At 39.4% G+C, this 19,918-nt stretch overlaps 1 protein-coding gene across 5 annotated transcripts in view; it reads right to left on the bottom strand.

The window, feature by feature from the left end:
• Positions 1–19,081, bottom strand: part of senp3b (SUMO specific peptidase 3b) — a 32,396-nt gene extending 13,315 nt beyond the window's left edge. The window contains exons 1-8 of one of the 5 annotated variants that reach the window (XM_044341017.1): positions 18,722–19,081; positions 17,040–17,090; positions 16,790–16,915; positions 13,175–13,858; positions 11,028–11,141; positions 8,917–9,028; positions 3,167–3,314; positions 800–847 (exon numbers count right to left, since the gene is read on the bottom strand). In XM_044341017.1, coding sequence (XP_044196952.1) covers positions 800–847; positions 3,167–3,314; positions 8,917–9,028; positions 11,028–11,141; positions 13,175–13,858; positions 16,790–16,877 — 1,194 coding nt within the window. In that variant the 5' untranslated portion in view covers positions 16,878–16,915; positions 17,040–17,090; positions 18,722–19,081. Of the gene's footprint in view, positions 1–799; positions 848–3,166; positions 3,315–8,916; positions 9,029–11,027; positions 11,142–13,174; positions 13,859–16,789; positions 16,916–17,039; positions 17,091–18,397; positions 18,440–18,721 lie in introns of all 5 variants that reach the window. The other 4 variants (XM_044341016.1, XM_044341019.1, XM_044341015.1 and 1 more) reach the window with 4 other exon arrangements.
• Positions 19,082–19,918: the final 837 nt, after the last annotated feature.

The raw sequence follows: 19,918 nt of genomic DNA on the forward strand, positions 1-19,918 counted from the left end.
ATGGAAATAAAAGAGTAGTCCAGCCCCAAACTGCACAAATCCAAGTCACCCAACTGCATCTCACACACATTAGAACTTCAGCTATCTGCTCTACCAACATTAGATTACTCCAGGCACAAGATCAAAAAATAAGATTGTACCATATATGACAAAATATTAAGCTGATCATCATGACAGCGGACACTCCACATCTCCTGTTCTACTGTCTGTGGAGAACCAGGTCAAACATACAGCAGCAATAAAATAATGTAAAAATGGACTGCTCGAGCAATTTAGTATTGCAATTAAATAAAACAAGGGGAACTTACAGTAGAGAGATTTAAAGAAGAATGATCAAAGTCACTGCTGCAGAGGCTGAGATATCCTGATTTTTAGTTGCTAGTATGGGTCAAGCTCCAGAAATGCTGGATCTGCATTTCCAATAACACAGCTCATTCTTTAGACTTTATAACATCAACTTGCACAAGGACTGCAGATGAAAATTAGCCTTTTGGCTAAATCTGACACATTTACATGTTGTAAACTAATTAATGTGAGTTGTCCCTGATATATATTAATTAATTAATTAATTTATTTATTTATTTATTTAATTTAATTAAGCATCCCCTTAAAATTCAAGCTGAGATAAACTAGATGACATCATTAGGGTTATATTACAGCTTGCCTCAGAGCCTCCAAAGACATTTAACAACTGTTCTCACTGAGTAGTACTACATGATGAGTTACCTGAAACACATGTGTAAAAATCAGTGGAAAGCCCCTTAAGTGCGCCATTGTTATTTTGCTTTTATTGCCTTACCTTTTCTGGTACAGAGTCCATGACTAGGTCACCATACATGTTCATAACCTGAATAAAATAGAAACAAAGGAAGATGCCAAATGTAGAGAAACATCTTGAAAAAGGACACAATAACAGATCTGATCAGTGAGCAGTGATCAAACAAGGTGGTATTTAACCCATTTACTCAATTTGTCAAAAGATCATCTCTGCCATCTTAGATTCTTTCCTGAATTTCTCGGGGCTGAATCCATTTTGATAAATTTTGCTGGAGCTTGGTAAGAAGTCTTATAATTGCATTCATCTTAGCATGAAAAAAAAGAAACTGCTGCTGAAGCCCATCACTTGTCACTTGGGGGTTTCTTCGCAATTCGCACACACATTTTGGTTCAAGCATGATCTCTTTCATTTATCCTTCCAACTCAGGCCAATATGCCTTGGTATCGAGAGAGAGAGAGCGCGCACACAAGACAAAGAGCGAGCAAAACACCGTACACGAGAAAGAGCGAGACAGCACGCACAGGAGAGAGACCGAGGTGCATGTTGTGCACTACAATACATCATGGTAATAGAGCATCTCTGTGTGAGTTTAATAGAAAAAGGTATGTTTTTGACTGTATTCAAAATCATACATTTGGGTATATCTCAGGAATGACCAAAACCTGGTCCGTGGGCCACTATGGGGCCTCGGAATATTTACTACTGGGTCCCAAGAAAACTTTATGATTCAGCAAAAATAGCAGAATAATATTTTCACAACTTCATTGATTATTATAGGCTATTTTGGTGGTAAATGAAGCTGGGCTGCACTTTTCCTCATCACTTCCTGTCATGTCATGGCTGGAACACAGCTCTCACACTTGTTATCTTCACCTTTTATTGTGTGAATGCTGGAAGCACAACATATGTTATTCTACATTCTTCTACTGATGTGAATGCTGGAAAGCGTTTTTCCGCTCCATTCAAATGAATGGACGGAATGTTAAAATTTACCAATTTTTACACTTTTTCATGCATTTTCAACTCTTACTATTCATTCATACTTTACGCTACAAACTTCACTCAACGTCGAGATGTTCCACATCTTTCATACATTCAAGGTATTATTCAGTTTTCGAATCCCATTGAAACTTTTCAAAATATTCAAATTTGTTTGAACCTTAGTTATAATGGAAGTCTATTTGAAAAACATTCAAACCCACTCATCTTCAACATCTTCCAAATCATTTATACATTCATACATTCATGTAGAAACTTCTTTAAATGGGTAACAAGTCTTGGGACTTAATCACATTGATTCAACATTTTCATATCATTCATATTTTTTTACAAAATCACAGTTTAACTTTCATGAAATTTTCAGCCTTTCTCAGATTATTACATTTGTGTGTATTGTGCAGAATGTTCAGACCCAGAGTGAGTGAGTGAGTCACTCATGACATCATGCACTGTAGGCTCAGGCATAAACATTTTATCAAAGATCTTCAAGACATTATGATTTTACTCCCACAGCTTCCACTCTACAAGCACAATTTCTACATCTGGATGTAGACAAATTTGTCCTCTCTCATTCAATGTTACTTCTATTGAAATAGGACTCAGTTTTTGAATAAATCATTCAAAAAGGCAGAGTGCTGTCTAACGGTCTCATAGAGCCCAATGTTATCTGAGCTCATGATGGTGATAGATAAATTGTGACAGCTCCTTTATTTTAAATCATACAGACTAGTTCAATGTACCATCATTCAATGCGACTCCAGATCCCTTTAATATTATTAGAATGTCAGGGCTGCAAGCCTTATTTCCTATGAAAAGAAAAGTCTAAATATGGAAATCTCTTGCTCAGATCTTGCTTACTGTTTGCTGTGTGACATGTTAGCTCAGTGCAAAGCGTGGCTGTCTTACAAATATGAGGTCTTAGGTAAGATTCCAGGTAATATTACTTTTGTAATATTAGCTTTTCAATACTATTCAGCTATCCCGGTGGATTACTTTGTAACAGGAATGCAGTGTTTCTACTGATTTGTAAAGGCCTGTCTCTGAGTATTATAAAATTATAAACTGAGAACTATGAAATTACAAACATCTGGTAAGCCTTTAAACACATAAATCTATTACTGGACGTCCTGGATTGTATTTCACCTTCTCATCAGTGCTTTAAACAACACACTCTCAACAACAAAGCCCTCTGCTCTGTTTTAATACAAGGTTTTTTTTAAATCTGAATCCCCACTAAGACACTTTTTCAACAGTAGGTGGCAGTATATACATTCTATGCAAATCATCTGCATTATTTAACAATGCAAAGTTCTGCAACCATGGTGGTAATTAGCAGCATTCTTCATCAAAGTGTTAAGCCCACAATATTGAGATTGTGTACTGATGTACCTGATCGTTGAGCCAGTTCTGTCCATACAGAGTGCCCAGGTCATCCATGGTCAGAACATGGCGTTTGTAGTTGACTCTGAATGTTTTAGCCAGAGCTGATCCTGATGAACGCTGAAAGGACTGTATTAGGTGCTGGACCACTGCTTTCCTAATGAAGAACAAAAACACATGAGCCCTTTTCAGACATGGAATACATACCACTGCAGGCTTCATTTATCTGTTAAATGTGATGGCTTTTTGTCATTCAGACACTGATGACTTCATGACTTAATGTTCCTTAAAGATGATTTCAGAAATGACATTTACAGAAAGAGACACTGCTCACAAGATATTTGGCATGGTTTGACTGGTGCATGAGGGTGAGCAAGGAGTAAGAGAGAGTCTGAGCGAGAGAGAGCAAGAAAGAGAGAATCACATCACTGATGGATTTTAAAACTTATTTTGCTGTTGAAGCCTTGATTAGTGATCACAAGGGATGCTCATCCCCTCTTTTCTCCATGAATCTGCAAATGAAAATTGAAAATAGAGCAAGGGTCTGTTGGTCTCATTATTACCATCGTAAGACGTTTTTTTTGTTTTTTGTTTTATACATCTGTATATAACATATACATGTTTTCATACATTTCAGATTTCTACACAGAGAGTACGTCCTAGAATTAGTTTGGTTTTAAAATCCAAGCACAGCACAGTGTCTCTCCTGCCAGCTGCTGAAAATTCAAGCGCTAAACATCAGCTTTGCTGCACTAAACACCGCAGCTGAGAACTGAGAGCTTGGAACAGGAAACACAGTTGCTCTGCATCACGCTGTCCTACCATCATTCCTCTCTGTTTCCATCACAGTTATGTATTTTGGTCATTTAGAGACAAGAATCTGTAAAAGTTTACCACCTGTCATGCTGTCACCCTTCATTACTCTGTGTATAATGATGTGGCTTAAAAAAAAAAAAGGGCAGCTATTTGACTGACAAAATGCGAGTGGACCTAGGGGCTTATCGAATGATGCGTCGACTCAGCAACTTTTAGGGTGCAGCCTTAATACAGATAGAGAATGCTTTCAGCTTTTCAAATCTGATTTCTACATTTTGAGGAAAGAGCTGCCTTCATCCATAGGTAGCATGTGAGAGGCTGTTTACTCATATTGAATAGCCCCAAGCTGAGCATATTTTCACTGTACTGTAACACATAATAAGTATATCATGAATCTTACAACACTCATTGAACATATTGTACAGATTGAAACATCCACTACAGAAATATAAAAACTGGAAGACATCAAGACTAAGACTGTTGGTAAATTATTTTGTTACTTTTACACTTATTTACTCGCCATTATTACTCTTATTTAAAAAAGAAAAAAAAGGAAAAGACCCAATCGAGTATATCCAGATTCAACCTTAAAGATAGATCACTGTTGGAGATGTAACCATGTTGCAAGGAACCTTACACATAAACTATGGGAATGTCCAATAACTTAGAAGTACTGGCACCAGATACATAACTTCATTCAGGAGATAGTAGATGAAAACTTGGACTTGAGTCCAAAGTTATACTATTATAATGATTTGGAGGCTGTTGATTTACAATGTGTTTTGTTTTGAAGAAGTTGATGGCTCAAGGTTATGATAAGGAGCAGATTGAAATGGTAAATGGACTGTACTTATATAGCGCCTTTCTGGTCTTCCGACCACTCAAAGCGCTTTTACACTAAGAATCACATTCAGCGATTCACACACATTCATATGCTGAATGGTACAGGGGCTACCATGCAAGGTCCCAACCTGCCCATCAGAGGAAATGTAATCATTTACACACATTTACACACTGAAGCCACAGCCATCAGGAGCAATTCGGGGTTAAGTATCTTGCCCAAGGACACATCGACATGCTGGAGGAGCCGGGAATCGAACCGCCGATCTTCAGATTAGTGGACGACCCACTCTACCTCCTGAGCCACAGCCCCTCTGATTGTGATCAGAAGCTGATGAATTTATGTATTTTTCTTTCTCCTCTATTTATGTATGCTGAACATAACATGCCAGGGTATATATACTGAGCACGAGTTAATGTACTTGAGTTAATCACTCGGTCATGTCGACAACATCAGGAAGATCAGATCCTAACTGTCTGAGCATGCAGCACAACTCCTGGTACAGGCTCTCGTAATATCACGCATTGACTACTGCAACCCCTTAATGGCAGTCCTCCTTGCATGTACGTTCAAACATCTGCAGATGATCCAGAACGCAGCGGCACGGCTGGTCTTCAACCAGCCCAAAACAGCACATGTCACCCTGTTGTTCATATCCCTTCACTGGCTCCCAGTTGCTGCCCACATCAAATTCAAAATCCTGACACTCGCTTACAAAACAGCAACTAAAACGGTTCCCGCCTACCTGAAGTCCCTCATTCAGGTTTACACTCCCTCCCACTCACTACGGTCTGCCAATGAAAGGCGCCTCTTACCACCACCACAACAGAGCCATAAGTCACTAGCTAGACTCTTCTCTTCTGTAGCTTCCTGGTGGTGGAACAAGTTACCAAACTCTGTTCAATCTGCAGTCCCTCTCAATCTTAAAGAAAAGACCAAAGACCCAGCTATTTCACAAACACCTCTGCACTTGATGGACTGAAGGAAGAGAAAAAACAAAACAAACAAAAAAATTAAATAAATAAATATAAATTTAAAAAATCTGCTTCTATACAATCTATGCAGTCTATGCAATGCCTATCGGACTCAAACTTAGCTTTATGGCACTTATGTTGTATCAGCTCTCAGATGTACGTTGCTTTAGATAAAAGTGTCTGCTAAATGAAACTGTAAATTGTAAAGACAAGTAGAGCCCATTTCCTCTATAAGATATACTGATATTGAAAAAGTCTCTCCAAGAGGAGGTGGATGTTTTACTTTCCAGGAGGGAACACTATTGGATCCACCGTTTGAGAACTCTGTCACTTCATGGATTAAATATACATTACAGTAGTGGACAATGGAGTGTTGCACTGGGCCGTCAATAGTCAGATTGATGACACCGCCACACATACACACACACACACACACTCACACACACATAGCGCACTTATCACCAGCAACTAAAATGGAAACAATATGCAAACTACATCATTAATTCCACATTAAAATAAGTCCATTACAAAATTGTCTTCCAACACCTGTTAACTCGCCTGTGCTCAAACCACCAGCTCAATAAGCTGAAACAATGTGTTGTTTTGTGAGCTCACCAAAACCAAATCACCAAACCAAACTCCTATCAGCTATGTTGAAATGGCAATAAAGTACTGAAACTTTGAAACCCAGAAATTAGGCCATATATCTCACAGCAGCAAATTTGAGCATTGCCAACAACAGTCTTAACCAACTCTATAGATAATTAATATAGCAGGACTCACCAGTCACTTAAAAATAAAATCCATCCTTTCTGCAAAAAGCCTGCCTGCCTGCCTGCCTGCCTGCCTGCCTGCCTGCCTGCCTGCCTGCGTGAGCTCTGCAAGCCCCACGGCACACAGAAATACCTACGCTTATTGGTTGATATGATGACATCACCTGGGTTCATGGTTATGATAGTAATTGAAATCGAAACAAAATGATTTTAAAAATAAAAAAAATCATTTTAATAACATATTCTATTTTATCATAACAATAACATTATAATTACTCATTTGTAATATTTTATTAACTAAAAATTACACTTCGTAATGGTTGGGCCTGCAGAGAAGGTCCTGAAGGACCCCCTCTGATAGATTACGTCGTGAAGTGCTTTCTGTAATGTACCACTATTTTATTGTTTATTTAGATTAAGTTGTTTATGATATTCATCCAGAGCTGAGGTTTAACTTTTTCTATATATCTATTAGAAATGTATTCAAAATAAATGTATTTTTAACATAATTGAATATACTTAACGAAAAAATTGGAATTTAAAATTGAAATCTCTATATGTGGTATGAAACATATTGGTTTTTGTCACCTTATTTGAAGAGAATTGACTGTGTCCTACTATGACTGTTGATCTCGAAGAAGAAAACGTCATCTGAATAAAAGAGAAATGCATACGGAGCCAGAGTGTGCAACACTTTTTTCCTACTCTCAAGTCTACTTCCAGTGATCAGCACCTCACTACAACCCTTGGCATGCGTTACTTTTCCATTATATATAGACTTCTGAATTGACCATGGGTTACAGTGAGGCTTTTTTTAAGTTTGGAATGCAAAACGTCTAGAAATCAAGATTTTTTTGTAATGAGCCATACCGACTTTGATCAATCATTACCAAATTTTATGCATTAATTTTATGTTGAGTCATCAATCTGGATCATGCAAACCTAATTTTGTATGAACCTGTGCAGCCAATTACGAGATAAACTTTTCGCATTTGTGGTACCCGCTAGTGGCAGAATATCCCAAGACTGTGTAGCTAAGCTCGGATCTAGCATTCAAGCACGTGCACCAAGTCTGGCAACTTAAGCCGATTTTAATTTATGAGCATTTATTAGGGGTCCAAGCAGGGAAGCTGCTGAAACCCTATTTATTTGTTGTTGTTGTTGTTGTTATCATTATTATATGTATTAATAACTTTGCTCATTATTAATTTTTCTACCATACATTTTTCAGTTGCTAACTACTTCTGCATACTTTCAGCTACAGAAACCATTCAAATTTCAAAATATTCAGCTCTTTGAGGACATTAATGCTATCATTCAGATTTTTTTTTAATAACTTTTTTAAAGTATTAAAATTTATAATAGGAAATCTATGGGAGAAATGTTTGAAAGTTGATATCTGAAAAACTAAAATTGCTGAAGTATTCATACTTCATGGATGGCTGTCCCATGAGGAAATGCTTAACATATTAACAATATAGGCCACACCCATTTGCCCCTGGAAAAAAAATCATTTTGGATTTTTTGTAAACACATTTATATCTTCTGTTGGCACATGTTTCATCTAATCTTCACCAAACTTGGTATACCATATTTAGATGATCCTGAATAAAACTTATGAGTTTGTTTTGGGTTATCACTTACCATTTGTCTGTAATCGGTTACCAATATTTGAAGGCATGGACTGATGCATTTAATGGGCCATATCTCTTCAATACTAAATTCGATTGCAAACAAATTTGGGAATGATGTACATACAGCCACACTGCACAAGTGAGTAACATCTGATACAATTCTGCTCACAGGGGGCACTACTATAATACTATAACATGATATTTCTATAATTCTATTGCCTTTAATAAAATGAAACTTGGTACACAGGTTCTCCATGAAAATGTGCACAGCATATGGCCGCCCACCTACAGCCTGGTCCTGCTTGAGGTTTCTTCCCATTAAAGGGGAGTTTTTCCTTGCTGCTCTCGCCAGGTGCTTGATCATAGGGGAATTGCTGGGTCTCTGTAAATTATGGTCTTGACGTGCTGTATGTGAAAAGTGCCCCGTGATAACTTCTGTTATGATTTGGCACTATACAAATAAAATTGAATTGAACTGAATTGAAGCATGGCACCAAAAGCCCCACCCTGTGGCCATTTGTGAAACACAACCACACAACTTATTAACTGACATATTTCTTAAATGTACTATTCCATGGTTTCATACATTTTCTGTAAAAAAAAACATCTAAAAGCAAAAATCTTATCAGATGGGGGCCGTGGTCTAATTTGTGTTCATTTAGGGGTCCTTGATGTAACAAAGTTTGAGAATCACTGCTATAAACTACAGTGTGTATCTGACCTGTGTGGCTGTGAGAAGCTCTCATTGAAGATCTCCTGAAGCTTCTCCACGAGGTCATCAACATGGATGGGGATCAAACTACCATATTGTTGTAGGGACTCTTCAAGAATACCTGGAGACAAGAGAAAGAAATAAGACACTGAATGTAAACCTCATCTTCACAAGCTGAACAAGCATACAATGGTGCCCATTCAAGAGGGCCACATCATTAAACCTGTAGTGCGGATAAATGAACGTCCATTATATTGAAGCCCTTGCCAAACAAATTCACACAATGACGATTAAGCCTATCACCTAAACCTCTCTGTATTTTGCAGTATACAGAGTTTTTAAATCTCATGTCGGGTGTGACATTCCTGCCCTGGCCGTTTGGCCATTAACTGTGCAGCTCTGTTAGACTTTCCAAATGTAATAGGACCGAATGGATCAATTCTGATAGTGAGATGAGTCATTTTACAGGGGATTGTGTGATGCTCAAAACAATTTATCCACCGTTTTAAAGCCGCAACAGTAGGTTACTGCAGGTGGTGTACTGGCCATCAGGCATACTGGGACAAACCCCGCTGGGCCAGTGGACAAACAAAATATAAATTTTTGGGCTGGTGGCCCATCAAAACATATCCATTTTTACCTGCCCTTACTGTGTGCTCGTCATTCTGGATGCGCATGACAGTGTGCTGCATGCCTGTGTCAAGTAATCACAGCCAAGCGCCCCCCTTTACTCTCACTGCCAGATGGGGGAGACAAAAGTCCCCCACTCTAAGTTTAATTGTAACATTTTTAAAGTTTTGCATGTAACTTCAGCAGCTAGCTAAGACAAAAGGCTTCTATGACAGTGGTTCTCACAGTGGGTCCTGTGGCACCCTGGGTTGCCTTAAGGGCAGGCCAAGGTGCAGCAAAATTAATCATATCACTGTTCATTTATTGTGCATTTTTAATAACATTTCATCACATTTAAAAAAGTGGTGACAGTTACATTAACTATGCTTTATGTTACATTTCCAAACATATAAACAAAATTAGAAAAAGCAATAAATATTAATATCATCGTATCAAAAACTGTTTAATAATATGCAGCTATGCAGCATGACAACTCATAGTTGCCGGTTGTCAGTAACTCAACATTCTTTCTAGCTCAGGAGTTTTCTCGGAGCTCAGCAGTCGGAAAATAAAAGTGACCATGAAAGCAAGCAATGGTAAGATTTGAGAAGATAAACAAAGCTCAAAGAAATGCAAACATTTCTCAGCTCTTGACACAGAATCTAAGCTGGCCAACAACTCAAATTTGACTGAACTCTTCTCGGCTAATGGCTTAACAGACAGGTTTTGGCTGCTTGTGGAAGACGGATATCCATGATTGTCCACATTCACTGTGGTATTGTGCATTCCCAACATCATATGTGTGTGATGTGGCTCATCATTGGTATACATGAAAACAAGGCAAGAAATGGTCTGTCAGTGCTCTCCCTCCCCACATCAACAGCAGGTTCACATCACATTAAAGTGGCTTGTTTGGGTTTTTTTTTCCTTGTTTACTTTTGTAATCTCAGCATTCTTCTTGAAACTCCACCTGACACTTCAGACAGAGATTCCGGTGTGTTATTCTAATAGTAGCCACTACCAACATAACATCACTTGCAAAAAATTATCACACAGCTATATACAATTTTTTCATTTGTGCAGTTATAGCTGCCCCACATTAGTGATTCAAATAACCAGATCACAAGCCACTGAGTTGACTCACATTTTGTCAGTCTCTGTTTGCCACTTTAGCTGTGTCATTGTACACATTTAATAGCATGTTATGACTGTAAACTTTAAAAAACAGTCTCAAAATGACTAACAGGACACACATTTTTTATTTCTCTGACTGCGGAAAGGTGATGTTTTCATATCACAGATGATGAACAATGGCATTTACTATAAGTGAACCGGAACTGTAAATAATGAAGAAAAAACATCAGAAAAAATATTGAGTATTTAAAAAAAAACGAAAAATATCTATAGATAAGAAAAAGCATGATCCTCATGATCAGATACAAAAACAGCAGTTTTAAATGTATCTGATCTACTGTGAATGTAAGCGAATAGCCTCTATCTCTGATCCATACCTGTCACACAACTCATGTGTTCCTCAGTAAGAGCCAGCTCCACTGGTTTATCCTCCGCTCCCCGTCTCCCTCTTTCCTCTTGCCTGTCTGGAGAGCAGCCATTTGTCTGTTTATCTGCCAGAGAAAAGGAAATAAATTACACACAAACAAATTTTACTCTATGCAGATTCTTAGACTTAGTCATTATTTGTCTATTCATTCCAAGAAAGCAACCTGATGGGGCTAAAATGTTTTGTTATGACATAATTAACTCTTCTTAAAGTACAACTCCATACATTGACAGCCCATCTTAATTTAATATTGATCTTAATCTTAAAATTGCAAATATTTTAAGAAAAAAAAACCTTAGGGGGCTTGAAAGGGGGCTTGTTTTTCAATAACATTGTGTTTCCCACAACGGACATATTTACGATAGCCAGTGAAGAAATAAATCACCAACTCAAAACTACTCCATGTTTATTTTGTCTCAATAAATCCAAGGGTCACTTCAGCTTTTCTCAGGGAGTGAAAAGTGTGGAAAGCTGGTAACCCCACTATGATGACAGGAATTTAAGATGCTGCATTTCGTGCCCTGCTTTTTGAAAAATGAAAAATTAAAGAAAATTATTAAGTGAATTACTCCTTAAATAATCATTTTTTCTTTTCTCTTTCTGCATGTCAGTCAGCTTTGGAGGTTTGAAGGCACTCTGACAGAGCTTGGTTAACTGGTTTCCCTACTTCCACTCCCTTGCTAAGACAAAGTATGCACTTTCCCTACTGCTCTACTGAATGCACAGATTAAATTGATAATAGGCTTCTTGTCTAGCTTTATCTAACACAGCAAACATGTATATAAAAAGTCACAGTGTTCCCTGATAGGACCACTTATTTTTTGATGATATTCTAGTTTTCTTGGAAATCCTACGTGCAGACCCAAACCAACAATTAATGTATCATACTAACAAGTAATGTGAATGTATTGAGTACCACAGACAGAGCAGGAAGTCAAAAGTGTTGAGAGACAGATTTATGCCAAGGTTACACTACACGATTTTAGCCCTGATTTTCAACTTGCTGACACAATAATATAGTCAGTAGAATAATATAGTTTCTATCAGAACACATTGGCATACACACAAGCTTTTCAGTATTTGTAACCTTGTTGTCCTTGCCGAACCACAATACGAGAAGGCAGCTACGTTTTCGCTGCAAAAATATTTATTTACTTTATTTACCTTCATTTACTCACATGGTATCATGTCATTTTGCATATGTTTTAATGACAAAACATAGTTTAGAGACCAGACAAACTGCTTAGGGATTCCTTCTGGTGAAAGATATTGTAATGTGTGATCTCCTATCACCAGTCAGTCATGTAGTGTGCAAACCACAACGACTTCTAGATTCCCAATTACGAGACAGAAAGTAGTGTAAACAGTACAGCCATTTGACGACTTTAAAAGTCATGTAATGTGTAAATGGCATAAAACTACATTCAGACCAAATCCAGCAATCCAGCAGCAAGGTGGGGGCATGTTTTCTGAGGTACCAGTGAGACAATGAAATATGATCCAGGAAGTTAACTTGGAGTTACAGATTAATGCATTTAAGGTGGCTTCTGATAAGAAGCCACAACACCATGCAGCGGTTTGTAAAACTCACAAACAGGATTTTACAACTCTGGAAAGTTATCACGACGGCAAATGTTTTATCTTTTGTCGCAATGATCATGAGGTAAACAGCTGATTACAGCCTTCAGGTTACAAAGTAATCCACCATGAATGTGCACTTACATGTATGTGACTGGCCAATGCAGCGTGACATTGGGTTGTATTTCAGCAAAAGTTGAGTCCAGTTCAACTTTTTGCCAGATGGCTTTTGCGTTTTTTTGCTGAGCCCTGCACGTTCCCCCCTCCTGCAGCATAAAAGCAGTGCCCCCATTCAAATGAATGAGAGTGCTGCCATTTTTCATATATTACCAGATTTGGTCTGAACGGAGCCTTACATGTGGTTGGTTTTAGTCTTTTTATAGGATTTACTGAAAAGAAGAAAAATGTACAATATTGCCAGGCTTATCCTTTCAGCACTAAACCCTACTGTTCCATTTCAATAAATTCTGTCCACATCAACTAGCCTTCAATGGATAAAAATGTAGTGTATGCCAATACCTCTCTCAGATTCTGTGAATCTCTCATCACTGCTGTCGTCTCCTCCATCAGGGTATGGTGATTGCCGATACCTTCTTATCCTCCTCTGCTTCCCATATAGATTGTACCTTTGCCCTCTCAGGCTCCACCGGTGCCCTAGGGAGCAAACCCACTGGGCCCGCTGGCGCCAGCTCTTCCAGTGCTGGGTGAGCCTAAATCCTTGGCCTCCATGGGAACGCAAACGTTGCCAGCGCCTGAGCCTCCTCAGAGCCCTGTATCTGCTGAGATGGGACCTGAACAAGTCCCCTGTTACAGCCTGAGAGATAGTATCCTCTACAGTGACATCACCACCCTCTTCTGCCTTCTGCAGTGGTCCATAATATTGGTGTTTTTGTGAATGAAGATGCTGGGTGGACTGGGAGGGAAAGTCTGGGATATCCCACTCTACCTCTGCATGGTCTCCTTCCACCTCCTCCTCTTCTTCTTCATCATTGTTATCCCAAACCTCAAACTTGCCCTCTGCATCCAGATTGTTGTCGTCTTCCTCCTCACCTATTGCCTCAATCCTTCCCATCCCATCCTCGTCTGCCTTGTCCACAAACTCACCTCTCCACACCATCTCTTTCTGCCCCAATCTGAGGTGCATGGGGCTGGGTATGCTGTGGCCTGACACCGGAACTATGAGGTGGTCTCCAGGAATCCCACCTAAACACAAACATCAGCAACTGTGTTCAACCATGTGCCATCATGACCCAGAAGCCTTTAGGGTTTCATTTCAGCCTAATACAACTTGAGTTCATTTCACTGAGAATACTTACTGTGCTAAATTACACACCATTAGTCTGTCAGGCCACCCCAGTAACATACATGAAGGAGGCAAAATATTGGGAACACTTTCTAATATAATGCACCCCAGTACACCACTAACACCCACTACAACCTCAATAATAATTATCACTGAAAATGTATAAGCTTTGTAAAAGTACAATTTATGGCAGAGCTGTTGTATTGGATTGCATTAGATTGCAGAGGTGTCCCTAATAAAGTGTTTGGTGAGTATATAAGCAGACTGATGGGCTTTGATATCACAAAGCAGACAAATTCATAGATAGTAAAGCCTGTCCCTCCAGGAATTTAACAAATACTCCTTTATTCATGTCCAATTTTCATATTATTGATAGTATTATCAAATCAAAGGAACACTTGTATGTTTGTAATCCATTTCCATATTACCTTCCTACCTACTGTTTCTGCCTTCTCAGTCAACAAAGGCTTCTTACAGTTCTAAATTATAGTAGAAAATGGCTGTTACAATTTCCTAAAGCCTAAACTGACACTTTCACATGGTTTTTGTCAGTGTATTGCAAACCCGGTGGCCTGCCAGGTCTGAGTTGACCCCTGCTGGGCCCAAGCATTGGGGAATTTTTTAAAAAAAAGAGATGTTTTCCAAAACTAAAATGCGGGAACGAGCCAGACAACAACCGCCGCTCAGAACCAGAACCGGAGCACCCCGCCTGCCATCCGGAGAGAGACACAGCGAGAGCAGGCTGAGCAGGCAGAACGCAGGAGAGTTTTTGCTGAACATAAGCACCAAGACCCAGGGAAACATGAGAGCAGCTGCTTGCTAACAGCTACATGTGTTAACAGCATTGAGCAGGAGGGTGGGCAGATGTCTCACTCCGCTACTCTGTGCTGAGACTGCTGCTACTGCGGACGGTCACGGAGCAGACACTTTCAGTTTATATAATTGTAGCATCTGTCGTCCAACTAATTATTAATAACAAACTTAGTATTTTACAAATTAGAATTTTTTCATTTGATGAATGTGGGCGCTGTTAAGCAAAAATTAACGAAATGAGCTTTATTTCTAGAAAGCAAAATGACAATGGGGGCAGTGGGCAAGTGATGTAATTGGTGCCTGACTGGTAACACGGTAACATGTTTTGCTCAGACCATCCTCCATCCTCTGCACAGCGCCCTATTCCACCGGGAGCGTGTCAAAAGCGGACAGTCTTCACTGCTGGGAAGCCATCTGCCGTTTAAAGTCAGTTGCACTCCTACTACAGTAATTACAGCAGCCTAGTCAAAGCTGATAAAGTGCCTTAAGGCTACTGTAATTACTGAAGTAGCAGGGCAACTAAACTGCCCAATTTTGTCATTTTTGTGCTTCTACTATGGTTAAGTAGGCTACGTAGTTAAATTGTTTCTTTATTCGTCTGTTTTAATTGCGTTTATTGTTGGTATATGACCAGGAGTCTGCACGGGACGTTTTATATTGAAAATTGACCAGATGCTTGATGCTGTTTCTGTGTCTGACTTCCTGCCCAGCTCGATCTGCTCTGTGCTGTTTGACGCGGCCTCCGTAAAAAATAGACGAGGCACCTATCTTTAGCACAGCGGAGCGGAGAGCCACTTCTGGGACGCTTCTGAAACGCGCCGTTGGAATCTGATACATTGACTAGAGTGGCCGCGATCAGCACTGACGGCCGTGTTGGAGCTAGAACACACGCGCCCGGTGGAATTTAGGGGTTAGAATGCAGATAGAAACTTATCGTTCGCGTTTCAGCTGTGGATGTTTTGGCCGCTGCGGCGCCACACCGGACTGTGGGCGGAAAGTTGAGCCAGAGTCAATTTGAAGAAACGCAACCTGACGTCACTGCAGCTGATGGCCGCGGTGGCCAATCACAGCCAGAGATCAGACTGATTTTATTTGCCAAATTTCTGTGCACTCTAATTTCAGCTCAGTCTCGGCTGCATTTTGCTGTCATTTATGGTTGCACTACTCTCCTCTGCTGTATATGGTTCACCACAGGTGGGGCTGAGCGCTCCATGTGTGTGCTGCACACACAGGAGAGACGAACCAGGTGAAGTACTTGAGTTGATGACAACAACGCTCATTACATTACTGTAAGTGAACAAAAGCAAAGAAGAGTTATTTAATTTAATCTGCACAACGGGGGGCATGGGTGCACAGACCAAACCAACTATTTATTCATTGAATTAAAATGTGCTATATCAGGATAGGTATCATTATCAGGATATGAAATTACCTATATTGGGATATGAGATTTTGGTCATATCACCCAGCCCTATGTTGACTGATTAATGGTTACCTAAAGCCCTGAGACACCACTGTTTTAAAAACAGTGCAAGTCTTTTGCCATTAAGTGGTTCACTGGCGTGTGGCATCATTTATGCTTTCCTCTGTCCTCCTCCCCCTGCTGCTGATATGAATAGTCTCACTGCTGAACAGGTACTGCTGGTGCACTTATGACAGCAAGCAATAAAAGATCAGACCATAAAAAATACCCCAGGTTCTTAACATTTTAGAACTGGTTACCACTCAGAGCTGGGTTTTGAGGGGGCATACCTAGCCAGCTGACTGAGTTACTGTAGCGAGTCCATTTCTCTCATACACAACTTTTGCCTTACCAGCCCACTGAGAGGAATTTATCTCAGTGTTCCTACCCCTTCAGTTGGCACTAGGAACTGTATTATTAAAATCTCCAGAACAGTAGAGAAATCTCAACAGACTTTTTTCATTCAGCTTAGGCACTGCACACAAAAGCCCTGCAAATAATAATACAAGTATAACTAGAATGTAAACTTTTTATTGACCAGAAGTAGAATGCCTACCTCCTCCTGTGTCGTCCTGCCCCACAGCAGTCAGACCCAGGTCTCCCTGCCAGCGGTTCTGGGCCAGGCTACCGCCACTGTCTCGCATTATCCACGGACAACCCACGACCTGCGCCAGCTCGTCACCTACAAACAACAAACACAGTCTACAGCTGGGGTGTAACCACAAACTCAGCTCACAAATCTGTATGAGAAACTGAAGTTCCTTGTAAGTTTGGGTATTAGTCTGATTCTGAGTCTCACACAGTACCTGCTTGCTGTCACAGCAAGGTCAGCCCCATGAACTCAACTAATGTTGACTCTGTCTTAAAGACACAGTGAAAAACCACATCAGTGGTCAAAGCAAGCTACTTTACTTTCAATCTAAATGCAGCTTGCTAGTTATCTTGGAGTGAGAGAGACCATCCCTATGAACATATCTCCTCCACAGTAGGACCGCAAATAACTAAAAATATGTACATTATTGGTTAATCTGCAAATTATTTCGTCAATTAATCAATTATTAGTTTTGTCTATATAATGTCAGAAAATAGTGAAAAATGCAGGGTAATGCAGGGCCAATGTCATTAAGTGTGTTATTTTACCTGATCAACAGTCTAAACCCCAAAAATGACTGAGAAGCTGAAACCCGCAAATTTCTGGCATATTTGCTTAAAAAAAAAAAAAATCACTGAAATGATTATGCGACTAACAAAATAGTTCATTTTTGTGACAGTAATCAATTAATCAACTAATTGCTGGAGCTCTGCTCCACGATGCTCCACATCAGCCACAGCCCATTTATAGGATTTCTCCTCAAGGATGTATATTGTAATGAAAAGCATGTCTACAGTCAGTCTGGAACAAAAACAGGAGAAATCAACATTTACATTCACTGCCCTGGCCTGCCATAGTTAGGACAGTTGAGTTAACATTATGTCCAGCAAAAAAGAGAGGAGTCAAGTGGCCTGGTATGTGATAGTTATTCATTTTACCTTTGTTTCACTCCAGACAGAATGACAACCAAAGTCCCTTTAAAAATGTAACCTGTTACTGGATATGAGGAAGCAATGCATGATACTTATCTCGCTACTCCCCCTGAGCTACACAGTCTTGCTGGTATACAAAACACACCTCATCAACGCACCACTCATGCCCTCTGATGACAGTGCTACAATTGACACAACTAGCAGAAATGGCTGGTTATGCCAATTATATATTAAAATATTACAAGCTGTAAAAACGACCAATGACCTTCCAACAGAAAAGTGATGTGTTAATTCTCAACAGCATATGATGCAGTAATGGGATTTTTAAAATTATGTTCTCACTAACTAATATTATTTAATAAGTCACAACCATGATTACAATCTCAAGTCTTCTTCCAGAATACATAGAAAAAAAACTACTGTGCATTTGGGACTACACAACATGTGCACCTGGTCGGGGGGGAATATGTAATTTAGCATAATGGCTGAACTAAGAATGATTGAACAGCTGGGAGAATTAGCGTTCTAATAGTGAACAATTCTATGCGGCCTGTGTCGTGTGAAAAACATATTCTATGAGAAAAGCGGTTCTGTGATGACAACATTTTCATTTTTTTCCGGTGCAGGAAATAGTACCTACCACGGCTAGCTTGTGTGCGTTGGGCGCTAGCACCGTCGCAGTCTTTGTATAAACGGTAAATTTGAAATAACGTTCAGGCAAATTAACAACCTTATTTTGTCGACTATGGATGGACTCAACCACTGCAGCACATTTAAGAGCAACCAAAAATAACCAGAATACCTATTAGTATCTGCTGTCTATCCGTCCTAACATATTAGCAGGTTAGCCATGTTGTCGTTAGCTAGCTAAGCGTTAGGTAGGCACACCATGTTAGCAACAAAAAATAAAACGCCTGGCTTATTGTATTCCCAGTCTAGCTAGGCGTTGCAACTGTATGCTTACCGTTAACCTGCAGATTTATAAGAATGTTGCTTCCGACAGAAAGTTTGGCGTGTTCAATTCTGTATGGGTATCGAAACAAAACAAATGCTAATCGGTGCTAAACTTCATTCAATGAAAGGTATGGAGCAGCCAGATGTCACCTCCTTGCTAACTTCGATTTCTTTTAGGTCTTCCGGTTCAGAGGAACACGCAAATACCTACACAGACGCGGTAGATTACAGTAAAATAATCTATTTCATTTTTTAAAGGTCTGTGAGGAACCGAGAGAAGCGCTAAGCTAGATCACTGCAGAATTTTCGCTCTCATGTCATCTACATCAAGTCCGTCGCACAGCAAAGGCGTCACACCGAGTCTGCACAGTGGACGCATCATGGATGTATAACAAGACCTTACTTCCATGGATGTACCATAATAGACGCATGAATGTATTAGGAGAATATCCTTGGGTGGACTAAACTACGAAATAGCCTAATTTTGGTGAGATTTTTGTTTTCATTCCAAATATTATAAACACTATTTGATTGGTGTTTTTTTCTAAAGTATTGGTAATACTTTCTCTTTCCGTCAGGATTTTTATATTTTATAAACTTTTCAAATACATGCCCATTTAAATATTAGTTAAACATTTTTGAAAACACTTAGAATTCAAACTGCCTTAATTTTACTTGTTGTTTTTATTGTTGTTTATTTTATTTAATTTTTATTATCCTTTTCCTCTCTATTTTGTATTTCCTTTCATTAGACATGATGTAATTTCTACTTACAACCAGGAGGTTAATCACTCAACAGGGCTTGGGGGTCCATGTACGAAGTAATTATAATTCATCTGAGATCGTTCTTGTATATTGGGTAATACGTCTTTTGCAGTCCGTGCATGAAGTATAATTCATTTGCAGTTCTTCACATTTTACAATGAAAAAATCAAATAATTTGTGATATTTCCCAATTTTATGATCTTACGATGTGAAATTCAATTCAGGGTGCCAAGCGTCAGCTTGTTCCATTTTCCAACTTGTACAATGAAAATTGAAAGAGGATGTCAACAGCCATAAACAGATAGCTTGCCTTCAAAGTAAAAGTCGTGCATTTTGTACAAGAGGCAACCGCCGGGGCTTTAAAATGAAGCCAATGTGGAAATGCCAAAAACTCCAGTTCCCCAAATGGCCACTAGAGGCTGGCTCCAAAAGCGAGTCATTC

This window comes from Thunnus albacares, chromosome 22 (genome assembly GCF_914725855.1).
Source record: "Thunnus albacares chromosome 22, fThuAlb1.1, whole genome shotgun sequence".
NCBI classification, from domain to species: Eukaryota; Metazoa; Chordata; class Actinopteri; order Scombriformes; family Scombridae; genus Thunnus; species Thunnus albacares.